The sequence below is a fragment of the Megalops cyprinoides genome, chromosome 17 (genome assembly GCF_013368585.1).
Source record: "Megalops cyprinoides isolate fMegCyp1 chromosome 17, fMegCyp1.pri, whole genome shotgun sequence".
Classification (NCBI taxonomy): domain Eukaryota; kingdom Metazoa; phylum Chordata; class Actinopteri; order Elopiformes; family Megalopidae; genus Megalops; species Megalops cyprinoides.
In genome coordinates, this window is record NC_050599.1 from 543,747 (window position 1) to 566,868 (window position 23,122).

Sequence of the window (23,122 nt, forward strand, 5' to 3'; positions counted from 1 at the left end):
TAATAGCCAATTATCCTGCAGTGAAATTTTCTTCTTTTTTCACCATATGTGACACTCTTCACAAACAAGCTCATGTGTTAAAATACTGAGGATTTCAGGATTCAGGTTTCAGTGTTATGAATAAAAATAAGAAATATTGTGAGCAGCAGGAATGTGTGAGTGATGCAACCAAAGGGCAAACAGTATGAGATACTGCACAGTCTGTCATTTAAAATACAGTTTTAACAAACATATCAGATAATCTCTCATAATATTTTTTACAGTGTCAGTGAACATTTCTGATTCAGAATTAATTTTATTTTAAAATGCTCAACATTATCGTTGACATCTCAAGTTCATGGTCCTGGTAAACATGTATTATTGACACATAATCATGAATACTGCCGCATATGCAGTATGAATATGAGTGAATAATTTGAGTTCTGACTAATCATTTAATAACTGAGATGACTCAGGTGGTGTCAGGGGAAAATGGTTCCCCATCACTCAGCTGGGACTGTGGCAGGAGGAGGCTGTGTGGTCATCTTACCTCTGCAGGTCTGAATTATAGACTGCACCACCCAGTCATCAAAATGCAGGACCCTGGGTCGATAACTGCCATACCTTGCCACTGAGAGTTAGAAACCACACCGCTGGTATTGACCTCACTGGCTGGAGAGTTAGACTGCAGTTATGTAGAATATCCTCCTAAACTGTAGCTGTGCTGCGGAGGGTCCTGGCTGCTTATTGCGGTGTAGGAGATCGTATCAGATGATTTCAGTATTTATTCTGAGCTCCTCAGCTGTGCCTCAGCTGCTCAGCTGGCCAGGTTGCAAACTGACTCATCGTGTTGCTTCCAGTTCTTTAGTTTCCTGGGCTGTGCATCCCGGGAGGGTCATGGCAGTGCTACAGCCGGGCAGTGCTACTCCTGATGTTACTCCCAGTGCACTGGCGTTTAATTCCCTACAAAGGTACAGGAGGTAACGGGTATCTGCCATGCATCACAGTACAGACTAATGTGCATAGCAAGACCGAACTCCAGCACACAGGAGTCTTCTGCTGGGAACTTATCAATTACATTTTTAAATTGATGAGCCTGAACAATCCTGAACACAGGCATGTTCAAGGGAGTCCATTGAGCTCATAGTATGATAATGCTTGCATTAAAGTGGTCGGAGAACAAGATTAAAATGCAAATGTCTTTGATGTGCTGTAACTCTTGCGAATGCTGCTCTTTTTCTGTGTTTATATTGGACTTTGTGGCCTGCTAAGGCAGAGGAAGGCTCGTCTCTGAAGTTCTAGCAGCAGCAGCAAGTACTGACCATTTAACCTCACACAGAGGGACAGTGAGACAGGTCAATCAGTCCTGTGTTATTACACCCGTCTGCTGCTGGACTTGACATGACACATTTCATAAGGGCAATCATGTACCTGGAGGAAGAGCAATATATTTCGCTGCCTTTGTAAACAACAAGCTAACAGAAGTGTAAAGCTGAATCCGTCTTCTGATTCTAAAAAAAAAAAAAAAACACTGAAAAGTGCAAGTCAGTTTTCTCACTCTGTGATTCACACATGCCTGTAACACGACTGAGGAAAGAGTTATGACCTTTTACCCATAATTCTTTTCATGGTCTGGTCATTCTGGAGCTCCCAGTTTGAGGCCCAGCAGAGGAAGCAGTGGGAGGATGCAGAATATCTCTGCCCCCCCCCGACTGTCACTCTTACAAAGAACCAGCAAAGCACACGTCAGTCCTGTTCAGCCCCTGGAAGCACAAAGCCTTTTTGTACATCAATTTCTGTGAATGAATGTCCATGTATTGTGCCCAGTCCTTTACAAGTTACACTTTATTCATCTGACTGTTCAGGTGATTCAGTGAAGTATCCAGTCTGAGGGTGCAATAGTTTGGCCTCCTTAAAGTTTACTCCATCCTACTGCTAAGCCTTACTGTGCTGTTACCTGTTCCTCCACTCCACTGCTGAATCTCCATTCTGCTGCTAACCATTACTTCACTCCGCCGCTAGTCTGCTCCTTATTTGTGTCTTTCATTCTGTGCAGCAGTGCAGAGTGTAGTGGTGCTGTAGTGGTGCTGTAGTGGTGGTGTAGTGGTGCTGTAGTGGTGCTGTAGTGGTGTAGTGGTGTAGTGGTGCTGTAGTGGTGCTGTAGTGGTGCTGTAGTGATGGTGTAGTGGTGCTGTAGTGGTGCTGTAGTGGTGTAGTGGTGCTGTAGTGCTGTAGTTTAGTAGTGGTGTAGTGGTGCTGTAGGGGTTTAGTGGTGTAGTGGTGCTGTAGGGCTTTATCTGCAGAGATACCAGGGCTGTTTGTCCAGCCCTATCTGTCAACACCAATGTGGAAGTTTCAGGAGTTTTTTATTCTTTATGCGGCAATGGTATTCCCAAACTGGTATTCCCTGCTGAGTTTCACGTTGTTCATCACTCATCTAAGTGGAGAAACAGAATCAATGCAATAAAGACCACAGTGTTACACCAGGAGCAGGGCCCGTGACTGAAAGGTTGCCGATTTGATTCCCTGCTGGGGCACTGCTACTGTACCCCTGGGCAAGGTACTTAACCCACAATTGCCTCCCTATGCAATGAAGTAAAGGGAAATTGGTCTGTAACTGTAAAACAACTGTAAAAATCTCACTCACCATTTCCTTTCTGCATCAGCTGTTCATGGCATTGCTCCTCCACCCATCTCCCCCTCATCGTATGACCAGGTGCAATCCCTTCAAGGACTCCAAGCCAAATGAAAGCATTGTTGTAACTACATTAAACACAACCTTTGAAACTGCTGAACAAGCTACAGATACGCTTTGTAACAGTTACCATCATTTTTACTAATACATTTTACCAGAATTTATTAAACCTGTTCACACAGTTGACCTCATTTTATCCTTATGTTATCCTCTCTCCTCCTTGTTTGCACCTGTGTGATCTGCCCGTCTGGATCATGCACGGGAAGAGAGAAAGCTGGTATCTCTCAGCTTTTTGGGCCTGGGCTGGTATCACTCAGCTCTATGAGTCTCAGCTGATATCTCTCAGCTCTTTGGCCTGGGCTGGTATCACTCAGCTCTATGAGTCTCAGCTGATATCTCTCAGCTCTTTGGGCCTGGGCTGGTATCACTCAGCTCTTTGGGCCTGGGCTGGTATCACTCAGCTCTTTGGGACTGTGCTGATATTTACACAATTTATACAATGCGAGATGTTAAGGATCCAGTCAGATGAAATATGTATTAAATAAATTTACAGCAAATCCTTATTTTGAAGTACCCTCTGAGTTTTTTGTTTGAACTTGTGACTGAAACAATATAAATATCACATTGTTACATGTACATTACATGTACATCAGAATGTTCATGCTACATTTCTGTTATGCACTGCTAGCGCTCAAAAAGAAACTAACACACGTCTGACAGATTTCGTTTGAAGAGACGGTGTAGAGGAAAGTTTTCCTTGGAGGACTTTTGAAGCACTGGATCAAAGTCCGTCTCTGATTTTATCTGGCTTTTTGAATCATACTGTTTCCCCAGCACTCATTTACCAGTGATATTGCAGTGCAGCTGGAAGGTGTTCTGCAGTGGGTGAAAGCAGTAATTCCATTTGAATCATTGACCCTGTTATGCTCCGCCCTCCACCCCACGGCGCAGCAGAGGGAAAGACTCTTTCATTTCTTCTTACTCTCACGGTGTTTCGCTGCAGAGGTGTGTGTGTTTGGGCTTGCAGTGGCAGGGATCCTCCTGGGCTGTGAATGAGTGAATAACTCAGTCACTAGCAGATCTACCTTGGTGCTTTTATTGCACGCTTTGATCAGGCTGCACTGTAATGTCCTCAGCAGATTGAGAGGCTCGGTAAGGCTGCTGAGAGACTCGTGTCGCGATCCTTTGCTTCCTGTGGAGATTGAGATTCAGTGCAGGAGGCAGGGAGCGTCCTGCCGCTCTGTAACAGCCCTCTGGGGTCCTTCAGGCGGCGGTTTGGTGAGATTCGGGGGTCACTGTGGATGAGTACACCTAAGTGCCTGTCTCTGGGGTCCTTCAGAGGGCGGTTTGGTGAGATTCGGGGGTCACTGTGGATGAGTACACCTAAGTGCCTGTCTCTGGGGTCCTTCAGAGGGCGGTTTGGTGAGATTCGGGGGTCACTGTGGATGAGTACACCTAAGTGCCTGTCACAGCCCTGTTCCCACATAAATTGAGGGAAGCATTTGGGGAGAGCACACTGTCTCTCGCTCTGCTGTGCTCTTCACAGGAGCGCTTAGTATTCATGGCGCTGCGTGGGATATCCACAGCGCTATCTCACAGGAAAGGCCTGCCTGCACTTGATGATGTTCCAGGATGTTCTATTGACAAATGAAACCACTGGGGGCGGTCATAAAGAGAGCCTTTCTTTCAGTCTGTTTTTATAGTTGATCTACCCAGCAGTGCATAAATGTGGTCTAGCATGCGTAAGGACAGCACAGAGCAGGTTTTTAAACTGCGCGTTCGAGGTCTGTCTGACTGCTGCATGAGAGCTATGACACGTGTCTCAGCAAATATTTGCTGCAGTTCTTTCTTGTTGTTTTTCTTCTTTGTTATTTTACTGGAAGGAATATGGCTGTTTTTAAACCTCAGCTTTTCCACCAGGACAGCACTGACTGTCTGTCTGTCTGCCTGCAGTTTTTGCCCTGCAGTACCCAGAGTAACCAGCCGAAGCCTGGCCTCTAACCTCTGCCCTGCAGTACCCAGAGTAACCAGCCGAAGCCTGGCCTCTAACCTCTGCCCTGCAGTACCCAGAGTAACCAGCCGAAGCCTGGCCTCTAACCTCTGCCCTGCAGTACCCAGAGTAACCAGCCGAAGCCTGGCCTCTAACCTCTGCCCTGCAGTACCCAGAGTAACCAGCCGAAGCCTAGCCTCTAACCTCTGCCCTGCAGTACCCAGAGTAACCAGCCGAAGCCTGGCCTCTAACCTCTGCCCTGCAGTACCCAGAGTAACCAGCCGAAGCCTGGCCTCTAACCTCTGCCCTGCAGTACCCAGAGTAACCAGCCAAAGCCTGGCCTCTAACCTCTGCCCTGCAGTACCCAGAGTAACCAGCCGAAGCCTAGCCTCTAACCTCTGCCCTGCAGTACCCAGAGTAACCAGCCGAAGCCTAGCCATTCAGCCTCTGTTCCTTCCCAGGCCATTCATTTTAACCTTCAGTAACTGGGCTGCCAGTGCACTGTGGCTGTGTGCAGTTTCAATAAAATTTCATAAACAGAAAATAAAACAGTGCCTCCTCTGCCTATTCTGATATTTTAGAGATGAGTTGTTTTTGTCGGTAGCTAACTGTACTCACACTAAGCGTATACTCCCATACGGGCCTCTCACTCGATCCACACTTTTTCACCCAAAGCAAATCACTGAATGTGTGAGCAGTTATGTGTGGGTGTGCTTTGTGTTCCAGACAGGCTGTGTCCTGGTCCAGAAGGTTGGGACTGACTGAAGGACAGTGATTGTCCGTTAGGAACCGTGAGCGACCGTGAGCGACCGTGAGTGACCGTGAGTGACCGTGAGCCCCCAGCCTCGCCAGGAGAGGGAACCTATGGCCGAGCAGCAGCACAGTGCAGGTAGGAGGGTGGCAGGGCCTGGCCAGCGCTGAGGGCTGGAGGCAGGGTTCGGCTTCCCTGAAAACACTCAATACCTCACCCTGCTTTTATATTTCACTGTGTAGCAGGAGCATGAACTGAACGTTCGCTGCACAATAACAGTATCATTTGTATTTGTCAGCCTTGAAGAGGAAAATATAGTATCTAGAAATAAAACTTATGGGGAAAAGTTTGGCTGAAAACACCAGGCGTACAGCCGGTAGACAGCAAGGCAGGCTGAAATATATTTCTGCAGTGAGCTCAGCATCACAGCAGGAGAGAGACCTAACCTAGTGTTTGATCCATTTGCAGTTGAGAGATTTTTACTTATCGAAAGTCAGCAGGACATGTTTCAAAAGATTACAGTGTATTTCTTTTTAGACCATATCGGATCAAATCTCTGACCCCCCGCTTATAAAGAAACAGTCCCACGGTAGGTGGTATGTTTCTGAATTACCATGGTGTGAGAACCATCTCTGTCGGAAAGGGGCTCCATTGTGTCTGGTATGGTGATGGCATCTGACTTGTCCGAGTTGGAATCAGGAACCCGTTTGCTGCGTTTTAGGCACATATTGATGTTGTGAATGAAGGATATTTTTTGAAAAGATTATTTCTTGTAGGTGCCTCCATACAAGGGTCACATCTCTTGCTCACTCGCTCACTGAACAAATATCTCCCTCTGCAGTGAACAGTAGTAAGGGCATTTTACCACTAGGGGGAGGAAATGCCAACAAAGCGCCTATGGATGCTGGACTGGCTGCTCAATTCTTACTATCTTCCCCAGCGTAGGTCTCTCTGACCTCGTCCTTGACATTTCTGCTACTTCATGGCTTCAGCTGTGCTCACAGTCAGAGGTGCAAAGGCCGGTGCTTTGAAGAGGGGGAGGTAATGATATGACCTCTGACCCCAGGGGCTGCTGGCTCCTCTGTGAGGGGGAAGATGAAAGCAGTGTGCTACAGGATGCAGACACTGCATCACAGCGCTGTGCACACGCTCTCTCTGTGAAATCACAAAGCAGCTGACTAATAAGCAAAACAAAACGCCTCTGTAACTGATGCAGGCAGGTGTGTATTTTAGGAACTGTTTCAGTATCTCAGCTCCTGCGGTAGTGTGGTGGTGACATAGTGGTGTGTCATGGAATGGATTTAGTATCATTTATCAAAGTGCAGAGACCCACATGCTCGGTGAGGCAGTATCTGCAGGATTTTAGCTGTAGTCTCCGGAACTTTCTGATTGCTTTATTCTGCTCCTAGAGACTTTCTGGGGCTTTACAATATAAAGTATAAAGTTTGGAAATTTCAAATGAATAAAAAATGGCATCATGAGTCTCGTTGCCTGATTCATTAAGCGCTGCTCTGAAAACTGCAGCCCTCCCACTGGGCATGATTTCCACTGCTGCTGGATTCAGAGGGCCTGAGAGCTGAGAGCCCGTCCCTGCCTGTGTGCAGTTTGTGTATTGATTCTCTGCACGGTGTCTGTGACCTTGCAGCCATGTGACCACTGGGCAGCAGCACAGAGACAGGCAGGAAAGAGGGAGCTTCATTTCTGTCAGGTGGAGATCGTGCAGGAAGTGGGCTGCTGGATACAGCACAGTTCAGCTCTGTTTCCTCTGGAGAAATGGAAGGTAAAATGGATAATGGCAAACTGCCAATGAATTCAAAATAAACTGCCCTACCTTTTATATGGTGATTACCTGCTATGGGAAATTACCCCATGATGAGACAGGCATGGTGATGTCACTGCTTCGTAGTTAAGTGATGGACCAGAAACATTTTGTCCGTGACTTCTTTTTGGGACCACATCAACGGCACAAATGTACGCCTGGCAGAGCAGTTTTGTATCGAGCTCCGTGGTTCTCGAGGACGGCAGGAACGCAGTGACACGCTGCAGTATCCACAGAAGCACAAACACACTGCACAGCTGCACACGCCCGGTCTCTCCGTACGGCTCCCTCTCTGCGCCCCTGCGTCCTTCCCCTCAGGATGTGAGCAGCGGTTGCCGAGCTGAAGCTTGGAAATACTCTTGTCCTGAATGATTCATGACCGGATGTATTTTAAATGGATGCAATTGTTCTCAGGCACCATGTAGGCAACAGGTATTTCCTATTGTTCAGTGAATATACTTCCATGGCAACCAGGGTGAAGTATTCATTCAATTCCAGAAAATGGTTACATTGTTTGATTGAACTGTGTTTATGTACTGCAAGCTGACAGCACAGTGCTAAACCCCTCCTATATCAGTGTGCACAGTCCTTCATGCATCGATGTGTGTGTGTGTGTGTGTGTGTGTGTGTGTGTGTGTGTGTGTGTGTGTGTGTGTGTGTGTGTGAGAGAGAGAGAGAGAGTGTATGTGCACACATGAAGTGAAAGGTAATGATGGCAACTGTGTTGTCAAAGTGCTACACAGTAGATAACAATAATAAAACTGAAGCATAAGATTGAAATGAAAATACACTGTAGTGTGGGATGCCAAAAATCATCCATTTAGTCTGTGAGTTGCTGACAAATAAACTGCTTTGATTGTCATGAATATTGGATTGATATGCTTGTGTATTGATATGGAATGCTGCTGTATTGGTTATATGTTCTTTTGTATTGATTTGATCCTGTTGAAAGGCATAACAATGTGGTAATATCAGTCATACCAAGATGACATGAAATCTGTTAAGTTCTCCACATGCCTGAACAGCTGAGTAGGTGATATTTCTGCTGATAGATTTATGTTTTCTGAATGTCTTTAAAGATGTGTAAATGGTTATAACAGATATAGGTAATGGCTAGAATAAATGCAATAGGTTATACTGTCAGCTCTTATGCAGAAACACAAAGCGGGTTTGAAGCAGATGAAATAGGAGACTAAAAGGTTATTGATGTGCAGAGCAGCGTGGGTAAAGAGACGGCTTCCTACAGGATGGGAGACTGTTACTATGCAATGTTTACCTCCCCAGTGTAGGACTTCCTGCAAGGTCTTTTTGATTATGCTGTGCAAATATGGCAGGTCTGAAATTACACATGTGATGACCTGATACATTTTTTATTAAAATTTTGAAAGGGTTTGGTTGATAGGGGCACCAGCGTAATCAGATGGAGTCTGTGAGGTGAATACAGACATGCTCGTGTCCACTTAATAATCAGCTCACATCCCGGAGAGCAGAGCAATCAGCATAACATCCCTCCACACTCTCAGCTGGGAGGCCTGTGGCCTCAGTCCTCTGGTCAGGCTGAGCTAGTTAATACTCAGTTATTTATGCGCTTGAAAGAATTTCCCAGAGTTCCGTGCCTGTTGTGAATGTGTTCCAGTCGGCTTTGCGCTGTAAAGCGGTGATCTCTAATCTCCAACGGTGGGGCTCTTCTGTGTCCAGCACCAAGCGCCGAGGAGCTGAGCAGACTGATAAACACCAGCTGCTGTGGAAACAGCCTTCAGACAAATCAGCTTCAGCATGCAGAATAAAGAGGCTTCTTCCCTGTAACACACACACACACACACACCCCCCCCCCCATGTGCACATGCACCCACCCACACACACATACTCACACACACTCACACACACACACCCCCCCATGTGCACATGCACCCACCCACACACACATACTCACACACACTCACACACACACACCCCCCCATGTGCACATGCACCCACCCACACACACACACACACACACACACACTCCCCCATGTGCACACGCACCCACCCACACACACACCCCCATGTGCACATGCACCCAGCCACACACACTCACACACATACCCACCCACACACACTCACACAAACACCCACCCACCCACACTCACACACCCACCCACTCACACACACACTCACACACACACACGCACACACACCTAGACACAAACTCACACAAGCTCTCACACACGCACACAAACTCACGCGCACGCACACACACACACACACACACACGCATGTGCACATGCACCCACCCACACGCACACACACACACACACCCACCCACACACACACACACACACACACACACCCACACAAGCTCACACACACACACACCTAGACGCACACACACACTCAACCACACACGCACACACACACACTTATTCACACACACACACACTTATTCACACACACACAGTACTGAGCTTTGAGACCCAAGCTGCTTCTTCTTGTATTTTATTCAGCAGATTGGATACAGCTTGGAAACAATCTTGCCTTTGCAAGGATACTTAAGCCATCTGAAATGAGGTTCTCTTTGTATCATAAATAAAAGTCGTTAATCACGCGTGGTCTTACTCCGGCTCACCTGATAACAGTTTTGATTGTCTGTCACAACGGTGACACTACAAGCATCCGGGCTGTCAGTTAGAGGAACAGGGGCTGGGAGAGTCACAGCACCGCAGATTCTAGCGGCTGTCAGATGGAGGAACAGGGGCTGGGAGAGTCGCAGCACCGCAGATTCTAGCAGCCGTCGGATGGAGGCACAGGGGCTGGGAGAGTCCCAGACTCACCTGAGGAGGGCAGGCCGATTACTGCGCCTCTGTGATGATCGTCTGAGAAGATCATTGCGCTGCTTGTAGATGGATTTGTCAGAGCCTTCATGTTAACTCCGCTGTGTTTGGATGACTAAGGCTGCCATGTCTACCTGAATACCTTTGATGTATTTCTGAAAGCAGCATTCTAAGCTGGAGAGCTTGGTATTTAACATACCCAACACATCAAGGTGCAGATTTATCTTGGTTTAACGATTGGTGGGATTTCTGTTGTGGCATTCTACAAAGGTAGACACCCATAAAGTACTGATAAAAGGTGCTTTTGGTACATGCCACAGTCACTGTAGCATGGGTAAGTTGTTGCAGGTGAGCTTTAGTCTGGGATTAAAACAGTAAAACTGCATGATTTCACTTAAGTCTGAATGTCTGAATTAATTGTATTAATGTAAGTATTTTATTTTGAGAAACCTACTTCAGCATCAAGCAGCCTTGATTTTTGATTTTTTTTTTGTTTTTACTTTTGGCTTCTTTAGTTTAGAATGTGTTTCTTTACCAAAATAATTCCAAAAATATTCAAATATGTTCTTGCAATACATAAAATATAGAAATGCTATGGTACATTTGGGATAAGTATTTTTAACCTACACTCATATATGTTAAAATATAAAAGTTATTAACATTTGAAAACTCTAATGAAAACTGTCATATTGCGAGAGTAAACCCAGAGAACGCTCCTTCTCTGTCGCATGAGTTAGTGAATCAGTAAACATTTTCCCTGACAGTGGTATGTGCAGTCGTTTCAGGGGAATTTCATGGTGTCTGACATTGCTCGAAGGGTGATTGGGACAGAGATGACCTCCACACAACAGAGGCAAAGGGGTCTGTCAGCAGAATCAGTACCTGTTCATTCTGCTTTCAATTCCAGCATATTTTGTGTATGAAAAGCTGTCAGCCATAAACTGCAAAATCACCTACTGTTAGACGCTGTAATAAATGGAACAGACATTTCGGTCCCTTTTGCTCAGTGTTTGCCTGTAATCTGGAGTGAGTTTGCTTTAGCAGGGTCTCAGGAGTCTGTGACTCCACTCCGTACCCTGTGCTTTCTGAAGGCCCTCACTCCGTACCCTGTGCTTTCTGAAGGCCGTCACTCCGTACCCCGTGCTTTCTGAAGGCCCTCACTCCGTACCCCGTGCTTTCTGAAGGCCGTCCTGTGGTGGCTGGTGTATCACAGAGCTCGGCTCCTGCAGACACTCCTTCCATATGTTCAACATTTCAGTAAAACTGCCAAGCCTCCTGTTACTGAAAATAAAGAGATTAAATGTGTCTTTATGGCATTTGTGTTTGTTTGAACCCATAATTAGTCTTGTTGTGCTTCTTTGCACTTTTTGAGGCTTCTATATCTTTGTATAATATGGGACAGAACCTGAAAACACAGTTCTGTGTGTTTGTCCTGACATCCTTCTTGCCAGAGCTGAATGTGTGGCAGTCAGGATAACTTTGTGCTCCCCAGAAAATATCCCTGCCTTCAGTTTCTGTTACTTACACTGAGCTTCACCTTCAGTAATATTTGCTTTCTTAATGGTGCTATTGATAGATGGCTCAAACTCATACAAATACTATTGCAATATTAATAAAAGTGCTTCTGTGTGGAGTTCTAGATTGTCATGGTTACTGCTATGGTTCATTAATGTATTATCACATGTTCCATAACATACAGGCTTTATATGAATATTCATACTTTCCAGATATCTCACCAAAGCTTAAAGTCAGGCTTTTTCTGACGCTCAGCGTGTCCCAAGGAAGAGAAACTACAGCAGCAACAGCTTTCTCTTCCCACACAGCGAGCAAAATGCATTTCCCTGACCTTTCAATCCTCTGTTGAAAACACCACCTCCTCTTTTTGGTAGACCTGTTTCTTGTTGATGTAGCATTGCAGATGGGTCTTAAAGCAAAGCTTCTGTTTGCCTCTTTTCTTATTTGCTCTTTGAATTAAATCAGTGTTCATACCATCTTCAGTATCAATATACTTTAGCAGTGAATTATTTGAAAATGAATTAAACGTTCCATATTTGAGCATGTTTTTTAAAAAGCAATACGTAAGGAGAAGTGTGTTTGTACAGAAACTCAGAGTGTCAGCAGTGACGTGAAAGCTGGCTGAGTCTGGATCTAACTGCACGTCTTTCACTCAGAGGGGGCCTTGTTCAGAATGTTAAGACTGTGCCCACTGAATTCCCACCCTGCATTAAAATGCATTAAAATACCTCCCGTCTACAGGGGGAGCCACAAGGGGTCCTTTACACTTTGAAATTGGGCTGATATTTTACACAGAATACTGTATAGGAATGAATATACTGACAACGCTAATGTCTGAGCACAGGGAAGCTACAACTTTACAGTAACAGTTTTTAAAGAACTCACACTTTTAACATAACCAGCACATTTCTGAAGAATTCTTGTGTTGTTCCCTTTCTGAGAATGCCTTCTCTGGGTAGCAGAAGGAAAAGTACAAACAGCACTTTGAGTTATTTTGATTCTGTTCACTGACCTCTCTGACATTTGAAAATGCAAAGCTTCTTCTAGCTTCTGCCTGCGCAGCTTTGCTTTATTGGCTAAGGGCTGCGTTTTTCCACATCGACTGGACTTTTCACATGGTGTGGAGGTGGCATTGACTTTGGCAAACTACAGTAAAGTAATAACAGGCCTTATCAATATTTCAGCTGGGTTTAATTGCTCTCATTACCTCAAGATTGTTCTGTGCGCTGTTGCTAATTATTTCATGGGCTAATTAATCACTTTCAAACTGTATCCGGCAGTTTGCCAGATTTAAACTCTCTTTCAATGTTTCATAAATCATCTTAACAAAGACACCAAACACAAACTGTTAGAGAGAGGACCTCCTCTGAATAATTTGTTGTCCTCTGCAGAAAAATCCCTTTGGAGAAACTCACTGATCTGCCAAAGCTGTATAACTTTATATCCCTTTATAAAACCATGTATTAAGCAAACAACTTTAAATTAGTTTAGGCTATAATCCAATATGAATGTGAGATTTTGTTCTGTAAAGGCCCATAGGCAGAGACTGTATAAGCAGGAGAAGCGCTGCTGACTCTCCGGCTGCTCACTCTCCTGCTGCTGACTCTCCGGCTGCTGACTCTCCGGCTGCTGACTCTCCTGCTGCTGACTCTCCGGCTGCTGACTCTCCTGCTGCTCACTCTCCTGCTGCTGACTCTCCTGCTGCTGACTCTCCTGCTGCTGACTCTCCGGCTGCTCACTCTCCGGCTGCTCACTCTCCGGCTGCTCACTCTCCTGCTGCTGACTCTCCTGCTGCTGACTCTCTTGCACAGGCTTTCTGCCCAGCTGTCTGCCCAGCTGTCTGATGGATCCTTCAGTTTCACTCCATGTACACAAGTCTTTCCACTCAACAAAATGCCTTTGATACTTAAAGTTTTTCCTCATTTGAATTAAATGTTCAAAGTGTTCTTGTCAAGGGAAAAGCTATTATTGGCAGAGTGTAAAGCCTAATTTTCCTGGGGTCAGGATGAATGAAGAAATTACTTATAATTTCATCATATTGAAAGTGAAATATATGATTGATGCCTTAAGCCGTGTGCTTTTGCTAAGCCATTATTTGGCTGCGTGTTTCACATGGTTAGAAAGCCAGAGTGTTCTTTCATTCGGCTCTGATGTGTGTTGAATGTGCCTTGCTTTATGCAGTGAGGGAGCACACAGCCTGTGATTCAGCTCTGCTGTTGTAGTAATTCTGTTACAGGGCTCCACTGTGGCTGAGAAGTTACTGTAGCACTCTTGGAAAGTGGAGGCAGTGGACCTGACTGATTGTAAAAAAGCCAGACCTATTGATACTTAAACTAAAATATTAGTAAGATAAAATTAATCCATGAAACTGTTTCACTTTTATTACCCAGTAATAGCAGGAATGTTTAGAGTGCTCAGGAGTGATCAGAACCACCAAACTACTCAATTATTCCTAAAAATGCAGCTGGTTAAACCCCCTGCACAGCGAGTCTCCTGCAGAGAGGTGTCCGGGCCCAGTGGAGGTGTGTGTTTCAAACAGTGTGTGGCCTGTTTAATTTATTCTGCATTTCACATGTTCTGCACCATAAGATGTGCACTCTGCTTATTACATTACATTATTGGCATTTCAGCAGACACCCTTGTGCAGTCTCTCAGGACATGTCTGTGTGCAGAATGTGCTGTACCATCCATCTTTCAATTACAACAGTGATGGTACAGCGGATGGTACACAGTTAATGTCACACACTGCACTGTCTACAGACAACCCGAGGAGCTTTGTCATGGAGCCACTGAGGAGTCACAGCAGCAAGAGAGTGTGTCGCAGACGCGGTCTACACAACAGACAGCACAGTGTCAGTGTGTCGCAGACGCGGTCTACACAACAGACAGCACAGTGTCAGTGTGTCGCAGACACAGTCTACACAACAGACAGCACCGTGTCAGTGTGTCGCAGACGCGGTCTACACAACAGACAGCACAGTGTCAGTGTGTCGCAGACACAGTCTACACAACAGACAGCACAGTGTCAGTGTGTCGCAGACACAGTCTACACAACAGACAGCACCGTGTCAGTGTGTCGCAGACGCGGTCTACACAACAGACAGCACAGTGTCAGTGTGTCGCAGACACAGTCTACACAACAGACAGCACAGTGTCAGTGTGTCGCAGACACAGTCTACACAACAGACAGCACCGTGTCAGTGTGTCGCAGACGCGGTCTACACAACAGACAGCACAGTGTCAGTGTGTCGCAGACACAGTCTACACAACAGACAGCACAGTGTCAGTGTGTCGCAGACGCGGTCTACACAACAGACAGCACAGTGTCAGTGTGTCGCAGACACGGTCTACACAACAGACAGCACAGTGTCAGTGTGTCGCAGATGCGGTCTACACAACAGATAGCACAGTGTCAGTGTGTCGCAGACGCGGTCTACACAACAGACAGCACAGTGTCAGTGTGTCGCAGACGCGGTCTACACAACAGACAGCACAGTGTCAGTGTGTCGCAGACGCGGTCTACACAACAGACAGCACAGTGTCAGTGTGTCGCAGACGCGGTCTACACAACAGACAGCACAGTGTCAGTGTGTCGCAGGCCATTACTGCCTTACAAATGCCAAAATCTGCATTTAAATCACATCACCAGTGAGGGCAGCTGTGGGACTGGTGGCTGATGGAGCTGATATGCTTTAGCAGGAGCTGGTGGTGATGGCACTGCTGTCTGTCTCTCCCTCAGGCAGGCAGCAGTGTGCTGGAGCCGGTGGCTTTGCTGTCTTATCTGTAGTTTGTATTTGTGATGAGCAAATCTGCACTCCCCTCATGTGATGAATGCTTCTGAAGACACAGCATACAGGTGTAGTTTCCATTGTAGGGCTGAGGTTTAGTGATTAGCGCTCGCTGTGCAGCGTGACTGATCCATGCCTCACCACTGTTCTCCCGCCCAGCTGCTGTTCGGCCTCACTGCGCACTGCTCCTCTCTGTCTGAGCTGTACACAGAAAATAACACTGAACTTATAACAAATATAAAAATAAATTGTCTAAGTGCCTCTATGTAAATAGCAGCTCATTAGGGCGTACATAAAGGAAGACCTCAAGCACACATACCTCAGGAGTCTGGTATTATTAAATCAGTCATTTCAGGATCACATGATGCAAAACTCAAGATTTTAATCACCAAAGGTTTTAAGGTTTATTTGAAAGCCTAAGTTATCCATCTGAAGATCCCAAGATAACCACTGCAGCTGTTACAGAATATTGAGATAATTCATGATAATGGATTGGCAGGCTAACCAACAGTAAAGACTATGCTGTTGCTGAGCCGCTCTTAGTGTAATATATGACATTTTCAGACCCTCGTATCTATCTGTGCCTCTTGGGTTGTTTGTTCTTTGTGGATATGTTTGAAAATAATCACATTGTTTCATGGCTCATTTGTGTTGAGGGAAAGGAATGACTTTTTATTTTAATTTTATTTATTTTTGAGGGGGATTACTCTGAATTTCAGCTTCTTGTAAGAGTTACTGAATAGATTGAACCTCTGCTAAATAAATAATCAGTGAAACAATGAATAGAGTACAGTGTCTCTGAGGTATGGCTGAGTGGAGGGGTCAGAAATGCAGGGCAAGCTGCTTCTCTTTAAAATGAGGTGAGCAGTCCGCTCATGTTGAGGGTGAAGCTGGGGTCCGTGCGGGATGGAAGACACACTCCCTGCTGACCACATGTCCTGGAATGGCCGGCAGCCCCCCCGCTGTGGTTGAGTTTCTGGGGGGTTGTGTTTGAGGGGGTTTGTGGTTCGGGAGCTTTGTGTTTTGGGGGTTTATGTTTGTGGGGGTTTGTGTCTGTCGCTCCCTCTCCTCCTCTCCGTCTCCCCGTCTCTCCGAGGGGGGCTCCCTCCTGAGGAGGTGAGCCTGTGGGGTTTGGGAGGGAGAGCCGGTCCTCCCCACGCTGCACAGGCAGGGGGTGCTGCTGGCCTCGCAGGGATAAGCCCTGATAAACCTGAGGGAGCAGCCAGCCGCTAACCGGATCAGGAGAGCAGGAGGGCTGGTGGGATGGTGCTGTTTGATGTATTCAGCTGAGCTGGGTTTACTGGAACGCATGCACATGAGGAGGAGGAGGAAGATTAGGCAGGGGACATGAGGGTCAGGGCCATTGCTGCTGTTAGTGGGAAGCCCTGCTTTCACTGAGGCCCTGAAGAGCTGCAGGAGGAGTTGCCTCTGAAAGATCAGCAGCAGCTGAGAGAAGCGGCCCCCCCCAGATCAGCGGCCCCCCTCAGATCAGCAGCCAGCGGCCCCCCTCAGATCAGCGGCCCCCCTCAGATCAGCATACTGCAAGAATTGTGTCACATGCTGAAATCTCTCTCTCTCAGTTACACTTTTATCTTCTGCTGCAATGAACAGCCTCTGCTGTTGCTGGGGTGCTGGCAGGCTTCCGTCAGCCTCACTGGCCGGTGGGTCAGTGGCCCCAACAGACACGGATCCAACAGAATGATAAACCTGCGGGGGCACTTACCTGCCCCATTGCCTCCTCACCCCTCTCATGGTGGCAAACAACTAGTAACCGGCGGAGTGTCCAGCTAACTCGCTCACTAACCAACTCACGCCCGGTCACTCACTACCACCTGTATAACTCGCTATCGAGCGTAGTGGAAAAGGGTTCAACCTGAGAGATTTCGGTGTCCTCCAGCATCCGTTGGTCTGTAGTGTTAGATAATGGGTGGACCCCTTTTCCATTGTTTTGCCATTGTCATTGATTTGCAGGTAGGAGGTAAGCATGCAGATAGAGCACCTGTAGTGACCCTCTCTCGGGCCGGCTCACCCCACTGGGCTTAAATGGAAATGACCTTTTTGCATGAGCTGTAGTGAACTGTAAGTGGCAGCAGCCGATTCGTCAGAGAGCTTTCAGAGTGACCCGGGGGGGTGTAGGGGGGAGCTGACAGACAGCCTAATTACAGCTAATCACTCTGCCGGAAGAGTGGCGGCACAGTGAGGGATTGTGGGTCGTACTGTGCCCGCAGTATCTGAAATAAAGAGGCTGTCTATCATCATGTCACCGGTACCTGCGACCCTGAGCGCCGGCCCCATGCTCCTGTGCAGCTCTTCTCCACCGCTGCCCAGAGCCTGCAGCTCCGCATCCCTGACCTTTACACCTCATAGCACTCTGCCACAGGTACTCCCCCAGCTGCACTCAGGATATGCTCACGTTTTATTAGTGTGTGTGTGTGTGTGTGTGTGTGTGTGTGTGTGTGTGTGTGTGTGTGTGCGCGTGTGTGTGTGTGTGCGTGTGTGTGTGTGTGTGTGTGTGTGTGTGTGTGTGTGTGTGTGTGTGTGCTTGTGTGTGTGCGTATGTGTGTGCGTGCGCGCGTGTGCGTGTGTGCGTGTGCGTGTGTGCGTATGTGTGTGTGTGTGCGTGTGCGTGTGTGTGTGTGTGTGTGTGTGCATGTGTGCGTATGTGTGTGCGTGCGCGTGTGTGCGTGTGTGCGTGTGTGTGTGTGTGTGTGTGTGCGTGTGTGTGTGTGTGCGTGTGTGTGTGCACGTGTGTGTGCGTGTGTGCGTGTGTGTGTATGTGTGTGCGTGTGTGTGTGTGCGTATAAATATATATATGCATATGTGTGTGCTCCTGAATGCATACAGTATGTATGTATGCAAGTTTGACTGTGAAGGCTGTTCTCATGTCATCTGCATTGCACAGGGAAAACAGTCACTTTAATCCAAGTGACTGGACTGTTGAGCATCTGTGGGTGATCATTTTCATTTTAATTTCTTCTCTGCCAAATGGCAAACATAACCAAAATGTTTGCTTATCCTTTTTGCAGCTTCTCTAATGTTACTAATGTTCATCTTGGCTTACTAACTGAATGTTCAGTCTGAGAGTTTAGTATCAGTGTCTAGATCTGCATTGCTTGCTGTTTAGTTAGCTATCGTAACTAGCTGTCATACACATTTTTGCTAGCAAAAGCAAGTACGGTGGCCACCCCGTACCAACAGACTCTCTCGTTCATTGGCTGAGTGAGCGGAGCAGGGGTGGAGCTTCTAGATGACATCATCAAACTGTATGTTGCAGAGATGGCCTGCAGAAATGAGTGTCCTGTGAGGGACAGGTCACTTCAGGTAGCAGGTAACCTGTGTCTGCCTGCATGGTTAATTAGCCAGGTGATTAGAAGACATTCTGTAACCTGCTGAGAATGAAAACTACACCCTGCTATGAGAACAGAGTCCTTCCAAAGGAGAGTGAGGCTGCAGGGAGGCGGCGGGAGAGAGGCATGCCTGTGCTCGAGGCTTTGGGCTGAGCGGCAGGAGCAATGGCGGAGTGTGCTTTATTTTGGCTTAGCTGAATGCAGGGAGAGCAGTACACAGCTGATAAAGGAGGCCGCTGCCGCTGGGAAGAGAGGCCATGCAGCGGGAATGAGCACCGTGTGACACGCCTCACACGCGTGACGCTACAGCGCAAGGGGTTACACGAGGATACACAGCAGGAGGGACATGCTGAGACTGCGTCCAGCACACTGCGTCCGGCACACTGCGTTCAGCACACTGCATTCAGCACACTGCGTCCGGCACACTGCGTCCGGCACACTGCGTCCGGCACACTGCGTCCGGCACACTGCATTCAACACACTGCGTCCGGCACACTGCGTCCGGCACACTGCGTCCGGCACACTGCGTCCGGCACACTGCGTTCGGCACACTGCATTCAGCAAACTGCATTCAGCACACTGCGTCCGGCACACTGCGTCCGGCACACTGCATTCAGCACACTGCATTCGGCACACTGCGTCCGGCACACTGCGTCCGGCACACTGCGTCCGGCACACTGCGTTCGGCACACTGCATTCAGCACACTGCATTCAGCACACTGCACACCTCTCAGCACTGTGTTGACTCCCCACTAAGAAAAAGAAAAGTTTTTATCAAGACAATGAAACGCTGAAGCAGGTGGTGAAAGTTTTGACTCAGAGGAAAACATTGCAGACACTGCAACCTGCCAGGACCTGGGCAGCAGAACTGCGCCTGAGAGCCTTTCACAGATCCTGCTAACTTTACCAATGCTGCTACTCCAATAGGAAGGGAATCGGCTCTCTGAAATAACAATAATTATAACTATGTATTTAACACCTTTCAAGGAAATCATTTGTAGCCCAAAGAGCTTTAGGGAAAAGACAAAGAAATACCAAAATGACACAGTAAAAACAATTTCCAAGAAATACAAAAAATAGTAAAATGTCAAAATACTCAAGAAATTAAAATGACTGCAAGGATCAGAACAAATAAAACAAGATTAAGAACAAATAAAAAGATTAAAAGTTAGGATAAAAGCAATAAAGCAGCCCATTTCAGCTAAACGCTATCTTAAAAATACGTCTTTTGAACTGACTTTTAAAATTAGCCGCTGTTTGTACCTCTCTAATCTGTAGAGACAGGCTATTCCACAGCCTGGGAGCAGCATAGTAAAATAAAGCTTCACCCATTCTGCTGTAATTTGCTGCTGGAATACAGAGACGTTTAGCCTGTGCAGATCGAAGGGTCGGTTTGGGCTGATATCTTTCCAAAAGGTCACCAATATACTCTGATGCCAAGCCATTAAAACTGAAGGTTAAGTATCATTCCCTCAAAGTTTGTCTGGAATAATGCTTTTGCTTCCTCTGGCATCAGCATATCAGATGCTCCAGGTGCGTGTTGTCCTGTTGGATATGTGATGGAGTGTTTTGCAGGTCTGCTTGGGTAGAGATCCTCTCTCCAGAGAGGAGTCGCTTAATGCTGCATGAGTCTTCACCCAAAAGCGAAGAGGCTTTCCTCGGTGTAACAGGCTCTGTTGCAAAGAAGGGTAAATGTTGGGGGAAGAGGATGTTCGGCCTGTTCTTCAGCTCTGAAGTTATTCTGGAAACATGTTCTCAGACAGACAGGCTGCCATGACAGCACTGTTTCTGCCAAAACACAGCAGCATTTAACTGAGTGCACAGTGCTGTGTGTAACAGTACGCAGTGTCGCATAGCTGAGCGGAGTACGCAGTGGCATGTAGCTGAGTGCAGTACGCAGTGATGCGTAGCTGAGCACAGTGGTGCGTAGCTGAGCGCAGTGGTGCGTAGCTGAGCACAGTGGTGCGTAGCTGAGCGCAGTGGCGTGTAGCTGAGCGCAGTGGTGCGTAGCTGAGCGCAGTACGCAGTGATGCGTAGCTGAGCACAGCGGTGCGTAGCTGAGCGCAGTGGCGTGTAGCTGAGCGCAGTGGCGCGCAGCTGAGCGCAGTGGCGCGTAGCTGAGCGCAGGGCTGACTCTCTCACTGTCCTCTCTGCAGGTCCCCGCGTGTGACTCACCATGGACAGAGTGCTCTGTGGGCTGCTGCTTCTGGGAACCGCGGTGACGATGGCCCATGCCTGCCCCAAGTACTGCGTCTGCCAGAACCTGTCCGAGTCGCTGGGCACGCTCTGTCCCTCCAAGGGCCTGCTGTTCGTGCCGCCCGACATCGACCGGCGGACGGTGGAGCTGCGTCTCGGCGGGAACTTCATCCTCCGCATCACGCAGCAGGACTTTGCCAACATGACGGGCCTGGTGGACCTCACTCTGTCCCGCAACACCATCGGCTCCATCCAGCCCTTCGCCTTCTCTGACCTGGAGACCCTGCGCTCCCTGCACCTGGACAACAACCGGCTGACCCAGATCGGGCCGGACGACCTGCGCGGCCTGGTCAACCTGCAGCACCTCATCCTCAACAACAACCAGCTGAGCCGCGTGTCCGAGCGCGCCTTTGAGGACCTGGCGCTGACGCTGGAGGACCTGGACCTGTCCTACAACAACCTGCGCGGCCTGCCCTGGGACTCCGTGCGGCAGATGGTCAACCTGCACCAGCTCAGCCTGGACCACAACCTGATCGATTACATACCTGAGGGCACCTTTGCGGACCTGGAGCGGCTGGCCCGGCTGGACCTGACGTCCAACCAGCTGCAGAAGCTGCCGCCGGACCCCATCTTCGCCCGCGCCCAGGACACGCTGGTGCTGAGTACGCCCTACGCCCCGCAGCTGTCCCTCAGCCTCGGCGGAAACCCGCTGCACTGCAACTGCGAGGTTCTCTGGCTGCGCAGGCTGGAGAGGGACGACGAACTGGAGACCTGCGCTTCCCCTCCCAACCTGAAGGGGCGCTACTTCTGGCACATCTCGGAGGAGGAGTTCACCTGCGAGCAGCCCCTCATCACTCAGCACACCCACAAGCTGCTGGTGCTGGAGGGCCAGACTGCCAGCATGAAGTGCAAGGCCATCGGTGACCCCCCGCCCACCATCCACTGGCTCGCCCCCGATGACCGTCTGATTGGCAACTCCTCGCGGGCGGTGGTGTACGGCAACGGCACCCTGGAGATCCTCATCACCACCTCCAAGGACTACGGCACCTTTACCTGCATCGCGGCCAACGTGGCGGGTGAGTCCACCGCCACCGTCGAGCTGTCCATTGTGCAGCTACCCCACCTGAGCAACGACACCGGCCGCAGCACACAGCCCAAGTCCCGGCTGTCCGACATCACCAGCTCCACCAAGACCAGCAAGGGGGAGGCCAAGGCCCCGCCCGAGAAGGCGGTGTCAGTGTCGGAGGTGACGGCCGTCTCTGCGCTGGTCAGCTGGTCCGTCAGCAAGGCGGCCCCCAAGGTGAAGATGTACCAGCTTCAGTACAACTGCTCAGACGACGAAGTCCTGATCTACAGGTAAGGAGGGACACCTGGAGGGCAGGGTGGTGTGGGTGGAAGGGGTGGGTAGCTTGCACAAGCGTTCTCACAGCATTCACAGAACACAGGCCTAAAGAAATGCTGGAGAATACAGTGCGCATGCTGCCTCAGCCCTGTACACAGGGGGAAACAGCATTACAGCCCCGTACACAGGGGGAAACAGCAGCATTACAGACCTGTACACAGGGGGAAACAGCAGCATTACAGACCTGTACACAGGGGGAAACAGCATTACAGACCTGTACACAGGGGGAAACAGCATTACAGACCTGTACACAGGGGGAAACAGCAGCATTACAGACCTGTACACAGGGGGAAACAGCAGCATTACAGCCCTGTACACAGGGGGAAACAGCATTACAGACCTGTACACAGGGGGAAACAGCAGCATTACAGACCTGTACACAGGGGGAAACAGCATTACAGACCTGTACACAGGGGGAAACAGCATTACAGACCTGTACACAGGGGGAAACAGCATTACAGCCCTGTACACAGGGGGAAACGGCATTACAGCCCTGTACACGGGGGGGAAACAGCATTACAGCCCTGTACACAGGGGGAAACAGCATTACAGCCCTGTACACAGGGGGAAACAGCAGCATTACAGACCTGTACACAGGGGGAAACTGCAGCATTACAGACCTGTACACAGGGGGAAACAGCAGCATTACAGACCTGTACACAGGGGGAAACAGCAGCATTACAGACCTGTACACAGGGGGAAACAGCATTACAGCCCTGTACACAGGGGGAAACGGCATTACAGCCCTGTACACAGGGGGAAACAGCATTACAGCCCTGTACACAGGGGGGAACAGCATTACAGCCCCGTACACAGGGGGAAACAGCAGC

The 23,122-nt window shown here is 48.5% G+C and overlaps 1 protein-coding gene across 1 annotated transcript in view; it reads left to right on the forward strand.

The window, feature by feature from the left end:
• The window catches only part of LOC118792305 (leucine-rich repeat and fibronectin type-III domain-containing protein 2-like), an 82,355-nt gene that overhangs the window by 54,299 nt on the left and 4,934 nt on the right, over nt 1–23,122 (forward strand). Inside the window, exons 3-4 of the mRNA XM_036550130.1 lie at nt 5,391–5,553; nt 20,851–22,246. Coding sequence (XP_036406023.1) covers nt 20,871–22,246 — 1,376 coding nt within the window. The 5' untranslated portion in view covers nt 5,391–5,553; nt 20,851–20,870. The remainder of the gene's footprint in view (nt 1–5,390; nt 5,554–20,850; nt 22,247–23,122) is intronic.